General features: G+C 41.4%; 1 protein-coding gene across 11 annotated transcripts in view; it reads right to left on the bottom strand.

Moving 5' to 3' along the window:
* The window catches only part of kmt2cb (lysine (K)-specific methyltransferase 2Cb), an 82,876-nt gene that overhangs the window by 46,778 nt on the left and 23,473 nt on the right, over positions 1-12,625 (bottom strand). For all 11 annotated transcript variants that reach the window (XM_044369014.1, XM_044369013.1, XM_044369016.1 and 8 more), the window contains exons 6-12: positions 11,316-11,425; positions 9,587-9,696; positions 8,791-8,953; positions 8,493-8,664; positions 6,366-6,480; positions 3,146-3,321; positions 2,608-2,960 (exon numbers count right to left, since the gene is read on the bottom strand). In XM_044369014.1, the coding sequence (XP_044224949.1) occupies positions 2,608-2,960; positions 3,146-3,321; positions 6,366-6,480; positions 8,493-8,664; positions 8,791-8,953; positions 9,587-9,696; positions 11,316-11,425 (1,199 nt within the window). The remainder of the gene's footprint in view (positions 1-2,607; positions 2,961-3,145; positions 3,322-6,365; positions 6,481-8,492; positions 8,665-8,790; positions 8,954-9,586; positions 9,697-11,315; positions 11,426-12,625) is intronic.

The following is a 12,625-nucleotide window of genomic DNA, read 5'->3' as shown; positions in this document are numbered from 1 at the left end:
TCCAAACAGTGTCGCTGACTGTGTGATGTCAGGCTAGCACTAGGTCCACCTACCCTCTCTGGCAGATCAACCACTGGGTAATGGAAAACGCATCACTAACTGCGCCGCTTGTGATTTGAATACGTGGCAGGAAAATCGCCACTAATACCGAGTTCATAATAATCATAACCATTTCGTTTCGTTCCATTGTGTTACCTCATTTGGCGATAGATAGTGACTTAAATGACATTTATTCAAATGAAAATCTTTGAAATTATGACTTTAAGTTATAGTTACTGAAGTTATGATCTACATTGTAACTTTTTTTTTGCCATCATGTCATTGAAGGTAGGGGCTACATTGACTGTTGAGTTATATCCAGTATTATACACTGGGATTATAATTCCTTTGTAATCCTAAATACTCAGATTTAAACTTATACACAAAGTTACACTTTAAATTTCATTTTGAATATTTGATTGGTGCTGACCAATCAAAAATGCTGCTAAAAGTTCTGTGTGTGAAAAGTTTAAATAAAAAGAAGCAGCAGTGTTGCATAACTGAGTCATGTTTTGGGCTATGCATTCCTTCCTTTAGGGGAGTAGAATATTTGTTTCACAGTTTGAGCATGATGTTTTTAGATGGCTAGATTAAGCAAAGTGCATCCATACAAATGTATTATTAACAGTTTAGTTGTTTAAGAAAGGGAAAAAGACGGTATCGGCTTGGTATCGGTAGATACTCATGGTTGCAGTATTGGTGATAAAAAAGTTGTATCGAGCCATCCCTAGTTTGCAGACAGTGGATCCAATACCATCACGCTACTCCAATCCATTCTTTCTTGCCATTGGAGGCTGCTGTCTAGACAGAGTGGGCAGCGTAGCTACAACTGGCATCCACAGCTCACCATTTATTTCCTCAATACTGCACTCCACTGCTGGCAGACCTCACATAGACCACACAGAGTGGAGATGCAGCAATGCGCTTCAAACAAACAGAAACCAGGATCATATAATTTGCAGTGGTGATACAGCCACCATCACACAGATCCACAGAAGCAATGCGACCAACAGAAACAACAGACATATGTAATGAAGGATAGGGTTAACTAGGGGGATGATCACATGTGCTTCTAAATAGCTGCTAGCTAGAGATGTCCATGAGCTAAAAAATGGAAGTCCAGGTCAAGACTCGAGTCTCTGAGTTATGAGTTTATTGAGTCTCAAGTCTCCATGGTGGTTCCAATTTGAGAACAATATGACCATTTCAAGACATTTTACTGTAGATGAGTAATATCCTCTTTAATTGTTCTCTTAGGGTATACAGGAGCCAGAATTATGGTTCCTTTAAACACAGTTCTTCTGTTCAGCCAAAGGTCTTTGAAGCTCCTGATTCCAAAAGCCACAACCTATAGTCTGAATCCTGTTGAAGCCTGTTGTGTTTTGATTTAGTGTCACACACCTGTTGCCGGCAGACACACACACAGCAATATGAAAGGACTATTGCCTTAGCAACCTCTCCCTCCATTAAAGGTGCAGTGTACAGAATTTAGTGGCATCTAGCGAAACACACTTGGCAGAAAGGGAATATAATATTCATAATTATGTTTTAATTAGTTTATAATCATCTGAGAATAAGAATCGTGTTTTCGTTACCTTAGAATGAACCCTTTATATATACTCATAGGGAGCGGGTCCTCTTCCATGGCGCCCGCCATGTTGCAACAGTAGTCAAGATCAGACAAACTAAACAATGGCTCTAGAGTGGGCCCTTTGTGTTTTTCGCAAGGCCACTGTAGGTTCTCCTACATGCTTGGAAGGGGAGGGGGAGGGGTATTTAGTTAGTTGCAATCTGCAATCTCACCGCTAGATGCCACTAAATCCTACACACTGGTCCTTTAAGTATCATTAACAAGTCTGGCCTAGACTGAAGTCAATAAAGATGAACTGCAAATCAACTGTAGAGTTGATTTGCGGTAGTATGAGCATCAAACTTGAGTGCCTCAAGTTGTTGCAAAAAAGTAAGAGCTTTCGAATATCAGTTCATCATTCACACTGACAGGCAGCAGATACTAGATCCCTAGGAGACAGAAGGGAAAAACACTTAATTTTCAAAACACGTAATTACAAAGACAATGGAGTTGCTTTAATCTGCCACTAGTAGGACACCATCTGGTTATTGGGGAGTCCTCAGAAAATCCTCCAAATAAAAGAGTGAGCACTTCTCTGGTCTTAGTCCAAACAACTCTCTCCCCAATCCTTTCATCTGCCAGAACTGCGACTTTCAAAACTTCATCAGAGCTGACACCACAGCCCAATTTCGTGTTGCATGGCCAAAACTTTCAACTGATTCTGCATGGCTAGAGATTGAGAGAATGAAACCTCAACTACAAAAATTCTTTTTCATTTTTAGTCATATAATCTGGTGTTTGTGTATGATGTGTGTGTGATTTTGTATGATCAAAAATTCCTTGGCTTGTCCTTGCAATAACAAGATATGATTAATATGCTGATAAAACAGATGAGATTCTCAGGAGGTGGGCATAAAGGAAAATAAAGATTTAAAGATTAAAAAAAGATAAGGGAAAGGGATCAGAGCTGTATATAATTTTTTGTAACAAGGACCCACCAGGCTTCTGGGCTGACGTGGCCAGCTTCTCCTCCTGGACGGTAGCCTCAACAGGCTCTGGATCTGAGTGCAATGGAACAGCAAGTAATTCCGGTTTGGGGTCATTGTGCATTTCAGGAGGCAGCTGAGTGCCAGGTTCTAGGTCTGTGTGCTTTTGAGCCAGCTGTAGGCCAGTCTCAGAGTCTGTGTGCATGGAGGCTGGCTGAGGGCTGAGCTCTGGGCCGGTGTCCATATCCTCTGCCTGTAGCGCCTGCTCTGCAGCAGGAGACCTGCAGTTGGAACAAACATAGTCCTCTCTGGGGTGGATTTCTGCTTGGCCTGAGTTCTGACGCTCGCACTCTAGGTGCAGCCATCTGAAAGGAGTGCAAAGGAATTTCAGGGATTGTTCAACAGGGATCTCTGTGCAATCCTAAAATTTGACATATTTATTCTTGTGGTTTCCTCAGAGAGTATGAATTTGCCAAATGAATAAAATAAGGACAAAAAATAAGAGTGTTGAATTTAAAAATTGTAGAGTTAAATTAAAATGTATCTTTACCTCTTACAACTGTGGCAGAGGAGTAGGTCTTTGTGATGCTCAGGGTCCAGGATGCAGGCACACATAGGACAGCACAGAGCAGGGTCCTGGTTTTGGACGCAGTTCTCACACAGCAGGCTGGTGTGGTGCCATTGCCCGCTGGTTCGTGTTCCACACTGGATGCATACTCTGCAGTTCTGAGGAGCAAAGGAGGCTTTCTTAGTAAATTAAGTTTAAAGCCATTCAGAACCAGTGCAGTATGCAGTGTATTAGGTTTGCATCAATATTTCTGTTTTACAGATTTGGCACTTCAGTCACTAAATGGGATACTAGCATGAAACCTGTCCAGGCTCATGTATATTCAAGATCATCACTGTTTTCCAGCTGAATAAAGCAATATTAATGGGGCAGAACTGGGGAATATGACTAAAACATAATATCTGACTATTTTAGGGCTTGATTAAATGGTTTTACATTGGATTTTTCTAATCAAAGGAATCGTGCTGACTAACCAGTTTTTAATCAATTTAATTAGGGTTCACACGTAACTGTGCTTACTATACTTCAATAAGACTATCAAAGTTGTGTTAAGACTTGAAATCAAAGAAGGCTGTCAGTAATCAAAACATGAAGAACATCTAAGAACTTCATGTTGTTTTTCTGCTTCATCTTAAACATTTAAGGATGCTTTTAACAGATCTCAGCCACATAACGCACATTCCATTTTCTATCCTCTCCTTAGAGTAAGCCATTGCACACTAGGTACACAGACAGTGTCGTTGAGCACAGAACCACAGAGTGGCACGAGCCAATAAATAGCAGTTAGTCATCTCAATGAAATATCCACACTGACAGTGTGCAACAGTAAGCAAAGCTGCTGTGGCTTCTATTCCAAGAGCATACCTCTTAAAAAGGTAGAGTCAGTCATTCTGGAGAAAGATTGTTGATATTTGAACTAAACACCCAAACAAATACACCCCTCCCTTTGTGCTCCTTCAGAAGCTCTGCCCCCCAAATTCATGGATGCACATCACCAAGGCAACGACCAAAAGAGAAAAATGGCGGAATCCATAGCAATACGTCAACTGTAGAGTAACTTCTGTTTCTCTCACACTTTATCATGAGTGGAAAAAAAAAATTTGTCTCGTGTGAGCCCAACAGTCCATCCACACTCTCCGCGGCCTCACTTGACCTACGTTCAGCGTCTCTGTCCACAGAAGCAGCCGTCTGTCAGCTGCAGCTCCTGTGGAGCTGAGAGGACAGCGGCCGGACAAATTGCCTTGACAAGGCTGACTGACAGCAGAAATTTACTTAACCAAAATAGTTTGCATGTCGGCTCCACGAGAAGAAATCAATGGTGTTTGTATTTATTGATTAACTGATACTGTTAATAAGTTCAAAACACATATACAGTGGGATATTTATGTGATTTATAGAGCTGCCTGCTCAGATTACGCTTCACTAAACGCAAAAGTAGATTTAAAAAACTAAGCGCAAAAAAACGTGGGGGTTCTCTGTGAAACTGTCTCAGATTCAGTGTGGATTGATACATTTAAGAAAATGAAAGCGTATCTGTTCCATGAGAAAACACTTTCTAGGTGAATTGGCCATGGCCTCTCTCTCCTGCAATTCAACAGGTGCTGGAGATGGGAGACTGTCATGACTTCCCCCTGTCCTGTGCACGAGGACCAACACCCCCAGCTGATTGGCTGAAATAGTGTTGTGTGGCTCATTGTTTCCCATGTACAGAGCCAGTGCTGTGTATGAACACTGGATTTTTTTTTCCAGCACAAACACAGATCAGACAGCTAGCAGACTGTGAGGAGATATTCACTGAATTTGACAAAAAGCATACTGAACAATCTTTCTCCAGAATCCCTGACTCTACCTTTAAGTGCTTCTGTTCATGGAAAATGATATTTGGACTTTTAAACAAAACCTCCCTGCCAGAACCTTCACTGTACAGACACTCCTTTCAACACACAAGACATTGTAGGACACAGTAAAATATTAAAGAACCATTAAAAACAACTGTAAAATAAATCTTCGGTGTGGGCTTTATTTTCATTACGCTATTTTACTAACTAATTCAGCTATCAAACATTAAATAGGTTTATACATTTTTGATAAAGGCCAACTTTAGGCTAAATATAATCTATACAGCTGTATTATGAAAAATTGAGTTTAAATATTATTATGATACTTGAACTAATATCTGTCTCCTGTAAACTTCAATATGTGTTAAAATTGCATAGTTATTATGTTTGGTTGTTTCCAAATGTTCTCCTTGTTGAAATGGGCATAAAGCTTGTTCATAAAAAGTGTATCAGCACTGACTGACTCTCAGCGATATGATGACTTTGCAGTTTAGGTGACGAGCTGACCAGTCCACTTGACGAAGCTTTTATTCCCCCCCCCACCCCCCCACCACACACACACACACACACAGATGCTCAGCCTGTAATTCTGGTGCGCATACATGGTAGACGAGATCAGGAGGAACATGACAAATGTAATGAAATTGAAACAGTGACTCATTTTTCATTGATCTTTACTCAAGTGAGATGACTACAGTTAGAACAAAACTAACATGCGACTGCAGATAGAGGTTGGGGGCGGGCGCTCAGGAGAAGCGAGTGCCAAGGACGTGTGTGGGTAGTGTTCCTCTTGTGCTGAGTCAGATAGAGAAGCCAAGTGTGAAGACCTTTCATCACCTGCTGTCTCTCTATTGCGGTGGCCTCCTCCGACCACTGCAGAAAATTGTGCGGCGTGTTAACCAGCTGCTTGAGTAACAAGCACACCATTTACACGGCTGGAGGATGAAGGGCACGGCTCCACTGAGGAGCGTGTGTGAACACATACATATGTGCATGCATACGCATACACACAGGCATACATACTGTGTTATGGGTAAATGGGTGCAACTGAAGCCTTTAAAAGATCAGACTGTGACTTTTTTCTTAACCACAGGAAGTGCAAATACAAACCATCAAAAAGTCATATTCTCATGGGTGGTAGACATTTTTACTTTGTGCCAGAGCACAGATTAATATAATGAATATTTTTCCATTGAATATTGCACACTGTGGGGATACTGTTGATGTTTGTGCTGCAGTTTCCTGCAAAATCATACCTGCTGGCAACCATCAACACTATACAATACATACCAGCCATAATAACCCATATTTTATATTGTCTTATATACAGTAAACCCACCAGCATAATATGAAGTTGCTCCTACCTTACATCTCCATCCGTTGGTGGGAAGAGTCTCCATGGCAGGTTGTAGACAGAAGGTATGATAGCCTTTGTCACACATGTCACATACCAGCATTTTAGTGTCCTCTCCTGGGTTCCTACAGACAGACACAGAAAGGTTGTATGAAATGGGACAGCATTCAATTTTGTTGCAGGGTAAAGTCTAATTTATGGTTGCCGCACAACAGCAAGAGGCACAGTTCCTTTGTTGTACATGGCAAAACAAGAAAAAAAAATTGTATGTACAAGGGCTTAACAAGAAGAGGACCAAGAATGGGGAAGACAGTACATACATACATCTACTAAAGGAAGGAATCTCTGTCTGTGAGTGTGTGTGTCTATATGTCTGCATGTATGTCCTTTGCGTATCTCTTGAAACGTTCATCCGATCGACTCCAATCTTGGCGGGTGCATTGCTGGGGAACAAAGGGAGTGCAGTGTCGAATTTGGTGCAATTTGGACACGCGATATGTTTAACATTAATAAACTTTAAATAAACCAGCGATCAGCAAGCATCTCTACTCTGTGCAAGGGCAGGGTGGAGCTTCAGGGCTCTACTGAGACCAGAGACGAGACGTGACACAAGTCAGAGAAAAGTGCTCTAAAAAGAGAAAAGTAGAGACCGAAAACAGAGCTTTTAATCAAGAATGGACACTCTTATCCCGTGTCTAGACAGAAAGCGTAGTGTCAGCACCACATGTAGCAAATCAGCAGCAAGTGTCTACACAGGAGGCGTTCAGATACGTTGTTGAGCGTAGGTCACCTGCATATTGGAGGTGCTCAGAGACCAATACATATTGACTGTAGTTAAACGTGTATAACGGAGCAAATACTTCCACAGGCACCACAGGTACTTCCACAGGTGCCACTACAGATAAAGCACAAATCTTTGGAGCAAACATACCCACTCAAATCCAACTGAAGGAACAGAAAATATAAAACAATCTAAGAGCCCAATATGAACAATCCACTTTATTTTAGGATGCACATTATTTTATTTTTAAATGCAGCCCTTATTTACTTGAAATGAGAAAAAAACATGCATTTAGTATTAGAGTACTTCGTCTGTTCTTTATATCTTTTTTCTATGCATTGAAGAAGTGGCTGGAGGCCAAGCAATCAATTCACATTTTGAATGGGCACTGCACTAGTTCATACATTACACGAAACGAGTGACCAGTTTGCTTTTTAAGTGCAGTGGTCCCCACAGTCACAAATTTTGACCCTAGCGGACATGCAAACGCAGAAACCATGAATTACCCTCAACTGTACACTAGAAACTGCCCAAAGCTATGTAAGATTTAATGTGCAGTACAAAGGACTGTAGTCATGTGGATGATAACACTCCTGTTTCTCTTTCTCTCTCAGATTGTCTTTAAGTCTCCCATTTTGTTCTTTTTAACTTCTCAGTGGAGTGCTTGCTCCCAATGCTTAGAGACTTTTCATTTCATTTCATTTATTTGAACTAATTTATATTTTTATGAATATCTATAAAACAAACAGTATGTTCAATCCAATGTCAGTTTAATCCTCATTGGAGAGGAGTAAGTTCTCTTGTTATACATTAAATTTATAGGGGCTGCATATCTTAATTGCAAGGTTGACAATGACTACAGGTAAAATACAGGTAAGATTTAAGATGAGTATGACATCCACAAAAAAAATTATGGACAGACACTCATAAGAGGACTTGTTAGATGGTAACAATTTAGAACCAGTCTCAATTCTCATCCCATTCATTACATTTTGAGACCATATATCACAAACCCCCACTCATCTACTTGCTATGCGGCAAAAACATGATACTGGGGTTTCTATGTAAACACAAAACTAAAACCTCAATGGACAGTGTTCACCTAGGGCAAACAGGCCTGTATGCAAACAGCTCCTGCGCTATTTAAATAAAGGTCAGAGGTTACAAGACTGAGCTTCAGGATACAACGTCCAGTTAGCTTCTCACTAAGCACAGAGTTAAACAAACCAGCAGTAAACATCATTGCTGGTGGCTATAGAGAAGATTAGTAAGAAGCAAAGTAAAAGAAAAGCTGGAGAGGACAAAAATATTTCACTATGAGGTACGCTATTTAGATGTGGTGAGGAGGTGACTCACTTGCATGTCTGGCAGATTTTGCACTCAGGGCACTGCCAACCTGCCCTCCTTAGAGGGGTCACAGCCATGTCCAGGCACATCCCATGGTAATGCAGACCACAACTGGTGCAGAAGAGCTGGTCCAGTAGGTCCCCCGGGCTATCGCATAGCACGCAATTTACATCATCTACAACTGTGGATAAAAAAATTCAGTCAGAACAGTTGATACAATGTCATTAAGCCAAATCTCTAATTTTCACTTAAGTAAATTATTTTACTGTAGCTTTGTATACAATGTATCCAATTCTACTCAACTTACATTTGTTAATGGCCAATTCATTGTGTTCTGGGCAGAGGAGTGTGAGACTCCTGATATCCTGAAAGGTCCCAGCTGCCCCCGCACAGGGGTAATGGTAGAGTTGAGCACATCCTTCAGCACAGCACTTAATGGATGCTCCAAGGCGCTTACAGTATGCACAGTGCTGCAGGGAGAGAGAGCGAGATCACAAAATATGTATAAAATGTCTTTGTTTGCAACTAGGATAAATAAATATATTCAACAGCCAAGGTAACAACAATCTCTAAAACATGTTCACAGCATTTTTTTTTTTTTTTACAACTGAAATAGCTTATGTAAAGTCATTTATGCTTTAATGTCTCTTTGAGAAAAAAAAAGTCATCAAGTTTCTGATCTCAGGACCAAGACCCTTGTTAAAACCCTGTTTTAGCCCCTTGATAATCACACTTCTGACAGAACCTCACCTAGTCCCTATTTCTCTCAGTTCTACGAGTGTGCTCTAATAGCCACTCTGGAGATCAAGTGGAAGACTTGCTGATGGGCTACATGACCAATGGGCTGCAAACGCAATCGAAGAGCTGTGAGTTGTGCCATTGCTAATGCTAGGAGCTAAGCTGCCATGAGAGCTCAGCCCTGTTGAGTGGCGTGACCTTTTCCATTTCACAGCTGAGAGATCCACGCTGCCGGGCCGACCTTTACCAGCCAGTCTGATCCATCAGCTTTGCTGTGCCTCACTGAAGCAGTCGCTCACTGCTGCCCCAACACATTAAGATGGTGTTAACACCTATTAGTCCATGAATGTTCTCCCCTGACTCACCTTTGTGCTCCCTGAGTCAATGGCTCTGTCCACATTAAGCAGAGATTGTCCCTCGCCCTCACAAACACCTTCGGACCACAAGGCACAACTCTGATGTGCCCAGCATTGCCCTGTTATAACAAGACATAAAGGATGTGATTATGTGATAAAGACTTGCAATCAAATCAAATAAATATCTGAGATAGATTCTGCATTGCGCCCTCAGAGAGTGCCTAAAATATTCTAAATAATAATACTTAAAAAGTCATCAGTTCTAATTTTATTTTATCAATTCATAATTTGACAGTCAACATCTAAACAAAATGTTTCTGCGGAAATAAACCCTTCAAACATGCCTGTTCAGTTTGTGTTGGAATGTGAAGGGTTAAATAAAAGAAGCTCCTTTGTCTCTGTAACAGGATTTTGCTGCCTCTGCAGTTGCTGGGAAGAAAATGCTATGTGTTCAGCTCTGTGATTGGTGGTCCAGCTATGAATTTACAGTGGGCCGAGCATTAGTAATTCAATGAGCGACTAATTCCTAAATGGCAGTAAAATTGACCAATCATATCCTTTATTATTGTGAACTTTAAGACAAGTTCCACCCACTGTGGGGGACACAAATCACAAGCTAACAGGGGAAAAAAATGCAGGTAAACTAACCAGCTGGCTAGCCTGTTGGTTCACGAAGGAAGCTGCAAGTAACGTAAGCGCTGGTGAGGAGGACATTAACTTTGAATGAAACTTCAAATGAAAGTAATGCGATCACCAAAGGGTAAGTTACTTAAAATCTAATAGGCCACCGTGCCAATCTAATATTATTTATTAACAATATTGCTTGTTTGTGGCAGTGGGTTCCAAAATGCCATGATCGCTGTTCACTGTCCATGGTTCTGAAGTGTCTGTTGCTAACGGTTGCCTGGCTGTGTGTGCGCTGCCACAGTGTATAGGCTTATATGAAATTTTGTTGGTTTTTCTGTGGTAGGAAGGAGTGGCTGTCATGTGTTTTGCATAGGGATGCACTGATCCGGCTTTACCAACGATACCAGTACCGATACCTGGGCTTTGGGTATCAGCCGATACCGAGTATTGATAATTAATAAGCTGTATGCCTCACTGTGTGGAAGAGACTATGATCATTCTTTTATGTGTAAGGCAAAATCAGGCTTGACTTAAACATTGCTTTCCTTACTTTGTAAAACAAAATGTAACAAAAAATACGTAGAAATAAATTGACTGAATTGTTATTTATAATGGTATCCGATACCAGCTCGACTTGTCACTGATACCCTATCCAGCTATGTGAGTCAGTATCGGACCAATATCTGATATCAGTACTTCACTAATTTTGTACCCCAGCCTATTGTCACCATATTCCGCTTAAGTGCACACACAGCTTGTGTGATGCTGCAATTATTTGTAAGGAGGATTTGCATTTTATTTAGCTGTTTTTGTGATAACTTGCATCTTAATTTTTGTTTCACGGCTAGAATTGTTATAGATAACTTTTGCAGTACCACAGGAAAGGACACAGAAAGCTCGGCTGACAGTTTGCTTTTTTCCCTTGACAAGGGAAAAGGGGTCAGAGGGCCAAGGTTTAAGAGTCACGGTTCGCTACTGGCATTGTGTATTAGATAAATAAATGTATAAAGCATTTACAGATGGTGCTCTCTAGTCCAAATGCCAACTCTCCATCAGAAGTGCTAGCAATGCTTGGTAAAAAGGAGGAAAAGGTTCAGTCTATTGGTCTTACCCGACTCGAAGAGAGACTGGACGTTAAGATCTTGTGGAAGGCCGACATGAGAAAGCTCATCCCAAAATCGACTGGCTGGGTCTGTTTCTCCCTCGCAGCTTTCAGACCCACTGGAAAAAAAGAGGTTTGCAGAGAAAGCAGGTCAGCACAGGTTTTTAAAAAAGGAGGACAGCTAGAAGATATGCTAGACAAGAGAAGGACAGTCTGAATCAACTTAGGAATGAATCAAGAGTAGACATAAAGGTAGAGGACGATGTGCAGTTTTTACAAAAGCAGAGAGATGAAGATAGAGAGAATGAGCCGGGGGGAAATGTTAGAGAGCAAATAAAAAGCTGTGGGGGAGGAGGGAGAGGAGGAGGAGGAAGAGGGCCATCTTGTTTGGCGTGTGCACAAGAGGCTGGCTGTTCTGTCTCATAAAATCTGTTGAAAAGGATGTGTTTCTCAGAGTCCCTGGATTGAACTAGTGAGCTGCATAGCATGCGGAAAATGTGGAGAGGGAGCATTAGCATTTAAAAAGGACCCAAGTTCCAGTAAACAAACCACAGGCCAAAATCAAGAGACCGGTTTCTGTAAGCATGATGGCACACTCATGACAAACAGCCTTAACAGCTTATTGTTAGAGCCAAAGTTTCATCACCAATTATGAAATGATCTTTTCACACCTCCTCACACTTCCACAGCTCTGTCTCCACCATCTCTGCTTCTCTGGGAAATCAATATACAATTGCTCCTCCTGGCCTGTGCTCCCTCCTCTGTCTCTGTGTGGCACAACCGAGGGTTGGCCCCAATCACCAATCACACAGCAATGACACAACAGCTACTGGTTGAGTTGGCACGCTGCCAGACCCATATTACTCCCACTGCCATTACGTCACTGGGAACCCAGAGAGACGCCCAATTGGTTCCAAAGGACCAAAACAAATTTGGCAGCTGTCCAAAAGAGTCCTAGGAGGGTCCTTTGTTGGCGCAGTATGCATGTATGTGTGTGCTTGTACACATTAACACACTTAAGGTTCATGTGTAACTTTTATCTGATGCGGCATCCCTGAGCCTCAGGGCCATCACAGATATTATGCCTGCTAGGCCAAAGTGATAATTTAGCCTTCAAATGTAGAATGACAACACAACCTGCTAACTGGAAGCCCTTTAGCCTGCGAGGTCTCTGCGTGTGTTTGTGTGCCTGCTTCTTTGTGTGCTGGTTTGTATAGGTAAATGTGTATGTAAACATGTGGACACAGGTTCCTTGCAACTTTTTCAAGGGTAATTGTGCTCAATATAAAATAATCAATTTCCAAATCCAAAAGATTTTC

This window comes from Thunnus albacares, chromosome 12 (genome assembly GCF_914725855.1).
Source record: "Thunnus albacares chromosome 12, fThuAlb1.1, whole genome shotgun sequence".
Taxonomy (NCBI): Eukaryota; Metazoa; Chordata; class Actinopteri; order Scombriformes; family Scombridae; genus Thunnus; species Thunnus albacares.
This window is presented reverse-complemented; position numbering and strand designations above follow the sequence as displayed.